The sequence below is a fragment of the Microcaecilia unicolor genome, chromosome 5, assembly GCF_901765095.1.
Source record: "Microcaecilia unicolor chromosome 5, aMicUni1.1, whole genome shotgun sequence".
Lineage (NCBI taxonomy): Eukaryota > Metazoa > Chordata > Amphibia > Gymnophiona > Siphonopidae > Microcaecilia > Microcaecilia unicolor.
Window position 1 is genome coordinate 214,635,695 of NC_044035.1, and position 13,280 is coordinate 214,648,974.

Genomic DNA, 13,280 nt, shown 5'->3' on the forward strand with positions numbered 1-13,280 from the left:
ATTGAGAGAATAGAGAAAAGATAGAGAAAAGAAAAGATAGAGAAAAACAAAGACAATTCTATATATACTTACCTTGCTTGCTTCTCTAGATTGAAGACAGGTACCTGTGAAAACAAAAACAAAGAACACACAAAGTATCAATTCTAGTAGTTTACTGTATAGCTTATTTGTTATCTGGTTCAATTTAAAAGAAATTGAGAAATGGTTTTTTAAGTTACTTATCTGAAAGTTCTTGAGTATAATAAGTGATTCCTGTAAAGAAAAATATAAGAGAAAACAAGTTAATATATTAAACCTGATTTGAAAAATTCTTTAGCTAGTATAGTGATAAGAAAAGAAGGAAATTTGATTAGAAATTAAAATGTTATTGTTCCTAGTCTTTATTATTATCAGAATGTGTTAAATAAACTTGTTTTATTTATAGTAAATATAATAGAGTTTCATTGACTCCTTCAACTAATGGATAATCCTGAATTTAGTTTTTTTCCCCTCATGGTCCTAGGGATTATGAGGAGAGGTTAGTTTTTGTAGCTTACCCCTTTCATTCTGGGGTAGAGTTCCAAAGTCACGACTACTGCCATCTGAAAATTTGGAGCTCTATTTCTGATGACATCTTGTGCCAGAGCGAGAGGGGTACAGCTAACATGATCATAGGTGCCAACTTTTCAAAATTATTGGGGGTGCTAAGCCCAATGAAAATAACCCCTCCTTGGACACATACAAGGAATTTTCTCAATATTGGGGGTGCTCAAGCGCCCACAGCACCCACAGAGTCGGCTCCAATGATGGTGATCAACAGAGGAACCCAAATTATAGTTACGTGATGCAATGTTCCACATTAGGAGTCACCGCCCAGCAAAAGGATCTAGGTGTTATCGTTGATATGTTGAAACCCTCTGCTCAATGTGCAGCAGTGGCTAAGAAAGCACATATAGATTGTTAGGAATTATTAGGAAAGGAATGGAAAACAAAACTGATAATGTTATAATTCCTTTATATTGCAACATGGTGTGACTGCACCTCGAATACCGTGTGCAGTTCTGGTCACCGCATCTCAAAAAAGATATAGTGGAATTAGAAATGGTGCTGAGAAGGGCAATAAAATTGATAAAAGGGGTGGGATGACTTCCCTATGAGGAAAAGATAAAGTGGCTAGAGCTTTTAAGCTTGGAGAAGAGACGGCTGAGGGGAGATATGGCAGAGGTATATAAAATACTGAGTGGAGTGGAACAGGTAGATGTGAATCGATTGTTTACTCCTTCCAAAAATACTGAGACTAGGGGCACACAAAGAAGCTACATAGTAGTAAATTTAAAATGAATTGGAGAAAATATTTCTTCACTGAATGAGTAATTAAACTCTAGAATTTGTTGCCAGAGAATATGACAAAAGCAGTTAGCTTAGCAGGGTTTAAAAAGGGTTTGGATCTTTTCCTAAAAGAAAAGTCCATAAGCCATTATTAAGATGAACTTGGGAAAATTCACTGCATATTCTAGGATAAGCAGCATAAAATCTGTGGTTCTGTTCTGGAATCTTGCCAGATACTTGTGACTGGATTGGCCACTGTTTGAAACAGGATACTGGGCTTGATGGACCTGCGGTCTGTCCCAGTAAGGCAGTGCTTGTGTTCTTATGCTTATGTTTTTAGTTTCAAAAGTGTCAGATAGGTCAAGGTGGGCTCGTTTCCTTATTCACTGTCTCTTGTAATGTGCAGTTCTTGCGTGACTCTTGCATTTATCTTTCAGAAATCAGAATGCAGGAGATGGTATCAATGGGAGTTGGGAATAAGCCTTTCTTGGATATAAAACCAAGTGATGCTGCAATTAATGACAGAGCCATTGACTACATCATGAAAGGGAGAGGTATTTGCACCTGATGATCTTACTTGCTTCCATATAATGTCATTCCGCAGTCCTTCCCCCAACTTTGCACATATAAGGGGGCAGTTCAATAAAGGTTGCCCAAATTTGGGTGTTCAAAAATGCAGGGCACTGAGTCCAAATTCAATACTGGCATCTGGGTGCCCAGATAGAGAGAAAGTTGGTATTTGCTTGCCAACATTCGGGCACTATCATTTATGCCATGTAAAAGGCAGACTTAAATGTTAGTGCATATATTTTGTACTTTAGCATATAACTTATAGTATTCTATAAGTTATGTGCCTAAGTATGGGACCCACCCATGTCCTGTCCATGCTCTCTACCCAAATGTACACCCCCTTTCAGTTGTGCTTATGCGGGTTGCGGGCTAAGTTTGTATAATACTGCTTAGTGCCCAACTGGCACTTACATGTGTGCAAGTGCTACACACCAATGGTGTTACATTTATTTTATTTTACATTTATTTATTTTTATTTTTTTATTTATTGTATTTCTATCCTGCCTTTACCCAAAGTGGATAACAAAAAAACATACTTTTGTATAGTTATTTGAATATTTTTCCTGCTGTAATTGCCAATTGTTCATGTTTGATCTGAATTCCTTCAAAAAGGTGGTAAATAAATCCTATTAAATAAATATGTACATACATACAATAAAAACACTAAAACATAACAAACACTCATCAAATAACAATTAATATATCCATCCAGTCAGAATACATAGATTTTCTGCAGTACACTTCATTCTTCTAGAAAGGCCTTTAAAAAATAATGAGTCTTCAAGCATTGTTTGAAATGCTGAATATTGTCACATAATCTTAAATGTCCAGGCAAAGCATTCCATAGCAAGGGACCAGCAATCAACAAAGCTCGCAGCTTTGTAATAACATAGTGATACATCATTAGAGAAGGCAAGCAAATTTGATTAGATTTCTCAGATCTTAATGATCAACCTGGTTTGTACATTTTAAAAACTTTACAAAAATAGTCAGTATCAATCCATATACACACTGGTGTATCAACACAAGAACCTTAAAAATAACTCTAAACTTAACAGGCAGCCAAGGTAATTTTTTGAATACTGGAGTAATGTGCTCTGACCTAGACAATCCAGCAATCAAACGTGCTGCGGCATTCTGGATGACCTGCAGAGCCTGGATCCTAAATGATGACATACCCAAATATAAAGAGTTACAATAATCAATTTTTGCTAGGACCAGGCTTTGCACCAGAGGCGTATCTGGACTCTGGCGGTAGGGGGGGGCCAGAGCCAGAGGGAGGGGGCACATTTTAGCCCCCCCCCCCCCCGCCGCCACCACCACCACCACCGACCCCCCCCCCCCCCCCGCCGCCATTGAAAGACCCCCTCCGCCATTGAAAGACCCCCCCGCCACCAACGACTCTCTCCACCCTCCCTCCCGCCGCCAACCCTCCCCCGCTGCTGTCGCTTACCTTTGCTGGCGGGGGACCCCAACCCCCCGCTAGCCGAGGTCCTCGCTTCTGTTGCAGGCTGCAAGTTGCAAAGCTTCCTGTTCTTCTGAGTCTGACGTCCTGCACGTACAATGCACAGGACGTCAGACTCAGTTTCAAATTCTGAGTCTGACGTCCTGCACGTCAGACTCGGAAGAACAGGAAGCTTTGCAGCTTGCAGGCAGCCTGCTGCAACAGAAGAGAGGACCTCGGCTGGCGGGGGTTGGGGTCCCCCACCAGCAAAGATCAGCGACGGTAGGGGGGGTCTAGGCTAAAATCTGCGGGGGCCCAGGCCCCTGTGGCCCCACGCAGATACGCCCCTGCTCTGCACGATTGTCTGAAAATCATGCAGCGGCACCATCCCTTTCCATTTGCTCACAACCCGAAGCTGAAAAAAAGCTGTAGAAATAACTTGATGTACTTGTTTCTGCATAATCAAATTGCTATCCAAAAAAACTCCAAGACTACAAAAAATGGTTTAACAGTAATCTTTTCCCCTTGATAATCAAAAATAATTGGTAAAGATGAACCCAATATTCTACCCACGTATGTGTGTAAAATAATGGTATATATGTGCATAACTGACAAAATTCCATCTAAACGTTTTTCTATAAATACCCGCTTTACTTCTATAGTGCATATTTGCAAGGGGGATGTAAACTGAATGGAGATTGGGCATAGCATGGGCAGAGCTCAAACTTACACATGTAACCTAAAGAATATAGTATTCACAGGCTTCTGCAGTATGTAGGCGGTAACACTTATTCAAGCTCAGTGGCTGGCAAAAGTGCTTACACTAAGCACTTAAGCATGCATGTACCTGGTTATTCTAGTATTCTGTAAAGAAAAGTAGGCACCTACTTTCTGTTATAGAATAGGCTCCTACCATGTGCCCTCCAGGCTCCTAATTGTGGATGGTCTGTTATAGAATTGCCCTTACAGAGGCTGATTTACTAAGCTTTGGTAAAATATTGAGTTTTCACGCTATTTTACTGAAGGAAAATCACCATGGGACTTACTAAACTGTGGTACTCATATATTGTATTGTGAACCCCCATTGTCTTTGCATTGCCATGGCTGGAAACTTCACACATCCCTGGCTGTAGTAGGGCAATATACTGGTCACTCCATACCAAGGACATTGTGTTCTAAAGTGGTCAGCAGTCCAAAAGAGATTCCTGCCATCCTCCTTTTTAAGTTATTGGTGGTCCATGGCCTCCTGGCACCCCTCCACCTGTAAAAAAGAAAAATATGTGAGAGTTTTTCAAAACCCACTCCATTTACACAGCCTTACTCCTGTCAAAAAAGTAACGCTCATTCAACTTCACCCTCAAACCTCCCAACCTAACTGAAATTTACCTTCCAATCCATGGGATTTAGTGAGGGGTGATTCCACATTAGAAAAAGATGCTGGCTGACTCTAAGTGCATCTTTGCTGTGCAAGCACTGCTACTGAATTGAAAATTACCCTCCTAATGTTCTTAAGTTTTACTCCTACCATAAGAAAATACATCTAGAATTGTTAAACTGTTTTCTTCCAGGAGCCAGAACAAGAGCATCAATTGCTGTCTCCATGTTTGATCACTCAACTCCGTATCGGCGAACACAGATGCCACACAGCAGCAGCAGTGCAGTCTCCTGCGCCACCTCCTCTGCCTCCTTACTGGGGCCCCTGAACTTACACATGTATGGCAACCAGGCCTTACTTACTGCCACTTGCCCCTTCCATATCAGCACCTGCATTGAAGAAGACGAGCAAGAGCATGAGACAAGTAGCCAGCCATCAATGAGTAAGAATTTACACTTTGCTACCATATGAAGGAATTGCTGTAGTATGGGGACACACAGTTCAAACCAGTGCACAAGATTTCTACAGTGCAAGGTCAGAATTAGTTACTGTGCAAAGCATTTATGGCGGTAATTCTGTAAGAAGCTGCCTAGTTTTAAAAAGCAGGGGCACACAGAAATGGCAGTATTCCAGTCATTTATGTGTGTAAGTGGCCACATATGCACATAACTGACCTCTTATGGAATACTGACTAATGCAGAATACTCACCATGATTTGATGGCACATATGATGGGTGTGCACATGGGCAGAATGTGAGCAAAGTGCAGAAGTAAGCATGTAAATTATAAAATACTGTAATTTGCATGTGTTCTGGATAACATAGTGTCACGGCATCTGCTATAATTTTTAACTATGATTTTTTTGCCTGTGATGCAAGAGATCCAGTTGGCTATCGTTTAGTGGTAAGAAAGAGATTCCTACTGATTTCAATGCTTTCAATACTGTAAGGTTTTGTTTTGGTTTTGGTTGTTAACAATTACCTATGCTGTGCTTGTACTGTTCTTATGACATTGATCGCAGCTCACTTTATTTTTAAAAATTTGACTTATCTGTTCATTTAATTGGTATAGTGAGTGTTCCTATGTTGAAGATCTTTTAATGGAAAAACACATTTAACAGTGTATTAGTTTAAATAGTTCATATTTTCTTACATTGCAGTTCTTCATGTACTATTTTAAGGGCCCTTTTACTAAGCTATGGTACAAAATGGGCTTAGCATGTCCTAACTCTGGACTTTCCCATGCACTAAGCCTATTGTTATCACGGCAGTAAAATAGGGCATTTTTTTGTTTTTAGTTTTGCATGTCCCACGCTAATTTTTCAATTAGTGCAGAGGACTTACAAACAAATAATGTGGGAATACTTGCTGCCTCCTATTTAGGAGGTGCTAAGGGCGTTAAGTTTGTATTATCCAGTTAGCATGCGCTAATGTGAGTGCACTAACCCCCAGATTCTATAAACGGCGACTAAACTGTGCGTGCAAATCTATATGTGTAGCTGATTTGCGCGCTCAGTTTAATTGTATAACAAGCTAATCAGTGCCAATAATTGGCCAGTAACAAGCAATTATTGGCACTAATTAGAAGTGGCATGTGTAAATTCTAAGCGTATTCTATAAAGTGCTCTGAATAAATTCTAGTACACGGGGTGTGGCCATGGGAGGGCCATGGGCAGGTCATGGGCATTCCTGAAAATTACACACACTGTTACAGGATATGCTCGATCCGCACCTAAATAAGACGTGGGCATTTACACCAGGTTTTAGTTGTCATAATTGGCTGTGCCTAAATTTTAGTCGTGGGATAGCTGTTACATGTATTCTATAAAACGTGTCTAACTGTAGGCAAGGTTATAGAATACCACTCAGCGCAGGGTTTTTTCGGCACCAATTTTTGTGGGCACCATATATAGAATCTGGCCTTAGCTGGATAACACTTCCATGCCATATTCCCTCCAAAAAAATAAATAACGCACAATTAGCACAAGCAAACAGGGAAATTATTGCAGGATGATTTAGCGCATTCTGCAGTAAGCCTTTTTTCTGTGTGCTAAGCCTATGTTAGGGCTTAGAACACCTTAGTAAAAGGACCCCTTAATTATTACCTAATGAACCATGTGAACTCCATGCTACAAAGCGGGCTTTTCCCAAAAGAAAAAGGAAATATTCTACTCAGCCCAATACCCAAGGACTCAAAGAAAAGTGCAAGTGAAATAACTAATTACCGACCAGTAGCATCCATACCACTAATAACCAAAATAACCGAAGGGATGGTAACAAAACAACTTACAAACTATCTAGACAAATTCTCAATACTGCATGATGCCCAATCAGGATTCCGATCGAACCACAGCACCGAAACAGTACTAATTACACTAATGACTAAATTTAAACAAATGATTGCAACCAGCAACAATATACTCCTTCTACAATTTGACATGTCAAGTGCCTTTGACATGGTGGACCACGGAATCCTACTACATATACTTGAATACTTTGGCATCGGAGGCAATGTCCTAAACTGGTTCAAGGGGTTCCTAACCTTACGCTCATACCAGGTCACATCAAATTCAACTACGTCTGCAGCATGGACACCAGAATGTGGAGTACCGCAAGGATCACCCCTCTCACCAACTATCTTCAACCTAATGATGACATCCCTGGCAAAACTTCTAGCAAGCCATAACCTTAACCCACATATATACGCTGACGATGTAACAATATATATCCCTTTCAAAGAAGACATTAAAGAAATCCACAATGAAATCAACCAAAGCTTACACATCATGAACACCTGGGCAGATGCATTTCGTTTGAAACTGAATGCAGAAAAAACTCAATGCCTGATACTTACCTCCCAATACAACACGAATGAATTCACCGCTATAAACACACCAAAACTAAATCTTCCAATTTCTGAAACTTTAAAAATCCTTGGAGTCACTATTGACCGCCACCTAACACTCGAAAATCACACAAACAACACAACCAAAAAGATGTTTTACAGCATGTGGAGACTGAAAAGAATAAGACCATTCTTCCCAAGATCCGTCTTCCGCAGCCTAGTGCAATCACTCGTACTTAGCCATTTGGACTACTGCAACTCACTATACGCAGGTTGTAAACAGCAAATACTGAAGAAACTTCAAACAGCCCAGAACACAGCTGCCAGACTCATTTTCGGGAAACCAAAATACGAAAGCGCGAAACCCTTACGAGAGAAGCTACACTGGCTCCCACTCAAGGAACGCATCACTTTTAAAGTATGCACACTAGTCCACAAAATCATTCATGGTGAAGCCCCAGCCTACATGTCTGACTTAATAGACCTACCACCTAGAAACGCTAAAAGATCATCCCAAACTTTCCTGAACCTCCACTTCCCTAATTGCAAAGGCATAAAATACAAAGTGATGCACACATCAACCTTTTCTTATATGAGCACGCAATTTTGGAACAATCTTCCACGTAACCTGAAGGCGACCAACGAGCTGACCGACTTCTGCAAACTATTGAAGACTCATCTCTTCGAAAATATCTATCGAAAGGATCAAAACACATGAAGTCTACACACAATGTTAGTAATACATCAATACATTCTCATCTGTACTCTCATTTTAACATACTTAAACTTAATCTACAGGTAAAATTCTATACCCGAACGTTTTTCGTGATATTGTTCTATAGTCCTATCAGTATCCGTTGTTCTTCCTTTGTTCCATTGTTTTGTTCCATTGTATTATTCTCTTAACGATACGTAGACTCTGTTTTAAACTCAATGCCTAACAATGTAACCACAATCGAGTTGTAACAAATTGTACTTCCATTAATACAATGTATTGTAAGCCACACTGAGCCCGCAAATAGGTGGGAAAATGTGGGATACAAATGCAATAAAATAAAAAATAAAATATTTGCATCACAAATCTCGCAGTCGGTAAGTCTTGTTGGTGTTCGGATGCTGAAAAACTGTGGTTACAAGCATAACGTGGCAAACAGAGCATTCATTGCACTTCATATGTCCACATTGCCTTTCAAGGCCAGTGCTTACCTCCTTCGGGATAAGTGGAAGAACCAAAGGAGCTCTTTCAAATTCCGCCCGCTACTATATGCGATTCTCAAACTGTCCTTGAACAATGGAATCGTTTGTATCAAGGGCCAATGCTTCCGAATGGCTCGCACAACCTGTGGGGTACTCTTCATATATTGTATGACATAAATAAGACTCCTCTCTTCTTCCTGTGCAGGTGTCCTAGGTGTCAACAACAAATCACGGTTGTTGTATTTAGCTCTACAGTACGCCTGATAAACCACTTGATCAGGATATCCTCTCACAACAAGTTTTCTTCATAGGAGTCTCGATTGATACCTGAACTGTCTATCTGTGGAACAAATTCTTCTATATCTTAAAAACTGCAAAAAAGGAGGACTGTTCTTCAGTGATGGTGGGTGACAGCTTCGATAGTCTAAAAAAATATTCTTATCTGTATTTATGATAGACTGTAGTGGAAAATCCGAACATCATTTTCTTAACTTGTACATCCAGAAAAGAAATAACTTCTTCGTGACAATGCAGTACAAATTGAATTCGAGAGTGACATCCATTCAAAAAGTCCAAAAATTGAGTACTAAGTCTGCACCCCAAAGCAAAAACATATCGTCAATAAATCGTACTCAAAGTTGAACATGGGTAAATAATGGACTCCCATACACAAAGCTGTCTTCAAAATCACTCATGTAAAGGTTAGCCACGGAGGGAGCCATCGTCGCCCCCATGGCTACACCAGAAATCTGTTGGTATATCAGATATATCAACAGATATACCAACAGATTTCTGGTGTATATACTCTGTAAATTAGCCATAGCATAACTCTCGGACGTTGATACATCGTCCAAGATACACTAGCATATCTTTCATATGTGCACGCACTAGTTCACTCGTATATTTGATTTTTACCTTCACAGCACTGGATTCCAAACATCATTAATCTACCTAGAATATGTTTTGCATTTGGTGACAAGCTGGTATCCATAATAATCACTCATCAAGCACGTCACACAAGCATCAGCATAAAAGTCATGTCCTTTCATTAACATTCATTGGACATATGTCATGTCCTTTCATCCAGCCTATTTAACTGACATGTTTCTGATACCACTATTTTGCATCATTTACATTAGCCAACAGCTCGTCAGTTGTTACTTTTGTCGGTTTTACAAGACAGGGGGTAAGTGCTTCAATGATTTTCACACACTTGTACCTATACCATTCTTTTATCTAATAACAACAACAGCCAACCAGCATCGACTAGTTTTTTAGCTTTTAATATTATTTCCAACTTTTCTAATTTCGTCGCCACTATAATATATAAGTATGGAATATATATAGATTTTTCTATTTTGACATAAGCGTCTGAGCTACATTATCTTGTATCTTCCATGGTATTTGTATTGTTTATTTTGGTTAACACATTCTAATTCATAATTATATTAACATTTTCCACAATACCATTTTTTGGCACCTTTTTTAAAAAACATATGATATAAGCATCCCTTTAGCCAATCATAGCACAGTGTTTGAACGCCATTAAGATCCTGTAAGTAGAAAAATGCATATATACAGTGGGGGAAATAAGTATTTGATCCCTTGCTGATTTTGTAAGTGTGCCCACTGACAAAGACATGAGCAGCCCATAATTGAAGGATAGGTTATTGGTAACAGTGAGAGATAGCACATCACAAATTAAATCCGGAAAATCACATTGTGGAAAGTATATGAATTTATTTGCATTCTGCAGAGGGAAATAAGTATTTGATCCCCCACCAACCAGTAAGAGATCTGGCCCCTACAGACCAGGTAGATGCTCCAAATCAACTCGTTACCTGCATGACAGACAGCTGTCGGCAATGGTCACCTGTATGAAAGACACCTGTCCACAGACTCAGTGAATCAGTCAGACTCTAACCTCTACAAAATGGCCAAGAGCAAGGAGCTGTCTAAGGATGTCAGGGACAAGATCATACACCTGCACAAGGCTGGAATGGGCTACAAAACCATCAGTAAGACGCTGGGCGAGAAGGAGACAACTGTTGGTGCCATAGTAAGAAAATGGAAGAAGTACAAAATGACTGTCAATCGACAAAGATCTGGGGCTCCACGCAAAATCTCACCTCGTGGGGTATCCTTGATCATGAGGAAGGTTAGAAATCAGCCTACAACTACAAGGGGGGAACTTGTCAATGATCTCAAGGCAGCTGGGACCACTGTCACCACGAAAACCATTGGTAACACATTACGACATAACGGATTGCAATCCTGCAGTGCCCGCAAGGTCCCCCTGCTCCGGAAGGCACATGTGACGGCCCGTCTGAAGTTTGCCAGTGAACACCTGGATGATGCCGAGAGTGATTGGGAGAAGGTGCTGTGGTCAGATGAGACAAAAATTGAGCTCTTTGGCATGAACTCAACTCGCCGTGTTTGGAGGAAGAGAAATGCTGCCTATGACCCAAAGAACACCGTCCCCACTGTCAAGCATGGAGGTGGAAATGTTATGTTTTGGGGGTGTTTCTCTGCTAAGGGCACAGGACTACTTCACCGCATCAATGGGAGAATGGATGGGGCCATGTACCGTACAATTCTGAGTGACAACCTCCTTCCCTCCGCCAGGGCCTTAAAAATGGGTCGTGGCTGGGTCTTCCAGCACGACAATGACCCAAAACATACAGCCAAGGCAACAAAGGAGTGGCTCAGGAAGAAGCACATTAGGGTCATGGAGTGGCCTAGCCAGTCACCAGATCTTAATCCCATTGAAAACTTATGGAGGGAGCTGAAGCTGCGAGTTGCCAAGCGACAGCCCAGAACTCTTAATGATTTAGAGATGATCTGCAAAGAGGAGTGGACCAAAATTCCTCCTGACATGTGTGCAAACCTCATCATCAACTACAGAAGACGTCTGACCGCTGTGCTTGCCAACAAGGGTTTTGCCACCAAGTATTAGGTCTTGTTTGCCAGAGGGATCAAATACTTATTTCCCTCTGCAGAATGCAAATAAATTCATATACTTTCCACAATGTGATTTTCCGGATTTAATTTGTGATGTGCTATCTCTCACTGTTACCAATAACCTACCCTTCAATTATGGGCTGCTCATGTCTTTGTCAGTGGGCACACTTACAAAATCAGCAAGGGATCAAATACTTATTTCCCCCACTGTATGTATATATATTTTATTCTTCACAAATATATAATTCTTCATCACTATCAATCATTTTAATTTATCAGCTTGCTTCACATAGTCTTCATGCCCTTTGATCTTTAAACTTCACTACGTTGTTCAAATCAGTTGTGATTTCTAAACTTCACCACGCGGTTCAAATCAGTTGTACTTTTTTAATTTACACTCACGTTACAAAGTCTCCGTTCACGTTGCACTGAACTTGCGGAGCTACTGTTAGAAATATGCAATCTGTCCCTAAAATCGAGTGTAGTACCGGAAGACTGGAGGGTAGCCAATGTTACTCCGATTTTTAAGAAGGGTTCCAGAGGAGGTCCGGGAAATTATAGACCGGTGAGTCTGACGTCGGTGCCGGGCAAGATGGTGGAGGCTATTATTAAGAATAAAATTGCAGAGCATATACAAAAACATGGACTGATGAGACAAAGTCAGCACGGATTTAGTGAAGGGAAGTCTTGCCTCACCAATCTAATGCATTTTTTTGAGGGGGTAAGCAAACATGTGGACAATGGGGAGCCGGTTGATATTGTATATCTGGATTTTCAGAAGGCGTTTGACAAAGTGCCGCACGAAAGACTCCTGAAGAAATTGCAGAGTCATGGAATCGGAGGTAGGGTATTATTATGGATTAAGAACTGGTTGAAAGATAGGAAGCAGAGAGTAGGATTGCGTGGCCAGTATTCTCAGTGGAGGAGGGTAGTTAGTGGGGTCCCGCAGGGGTCTGTGCTGGGTCCGTTGCTTTTTAATGTATTTATAAATGACCTAGAGATGGGAATAACTAGTGAGGTAATTAAATTCGCCGATGACACAAAATTATTCAGGGTCGTCAAGTCGCAGGAGGAATGTGAACGATTACAGGAGGACCTTGCGAGACTGGGAGAATGGGCGTGCAAGTGGCAGATGAAGTTCAATGTTGACAAGTGCAAAGTGATGCATGTGGGTAAGAGGAACCCGAATTATAGCTACGTCTTGCAAGGTTCCGCGTTAGGAGTTACGGATCAAGAAAGGGATCTGGGTGTCGTCGTCGATGATACGCTGAAACCTTCTGCTCAGTGTGCTGCTGCGGCTAGGAAAGCGAATAGAATGTTGGGTGTTATTAGGAAGGGTATGGAGTCCAGGTGTGCGGATGTTATAATACCGTTGTATCGCTCCATGGTGCGACCGCACCTGGAGTATTGTGTTCAGTACTGGTCTCCGTATCTCAAAAAAGATATAGTAGAATTGGAAAAGGTACAGCGAAGGGCGACGAAAATGATAGTGGGGATGGGACGACTTTCCTATGAAGAGAGGCTGAGAAGGCTAGGGCTTTTCAGCTTGGAGAAGAGACGGCTGAGGGGAGATATGATAGA

General features: G+C 40.9%; 1 protein-coding gene across 1 annotated transcript in view; it reads left to right on the plus strand.

The window, feature by feature from the left end:
- The window catches only part of PLEKHG4 (pleckstrin homology and RhoGEF domain containing G4), a 507,451-nt gene that overhangs the window by 389,120 nt on the left and 105,051 nt on the right, over nt 1-13,280 (plus strand). Inside the window, exons 20-21 of the mRNA XM_030205018.1 lie at nt 1,746-1,862; nt 4,891-5,139. Coding sequence (XP_030060878.1) covers nt 1,746-1,862; nt 4,891-5,139 — 366 coding nt within the window. The remainder of the gene's footprint in view (nt 1-1,745; nt 1,863-4,890; nt 5,140-13,280) is intronic.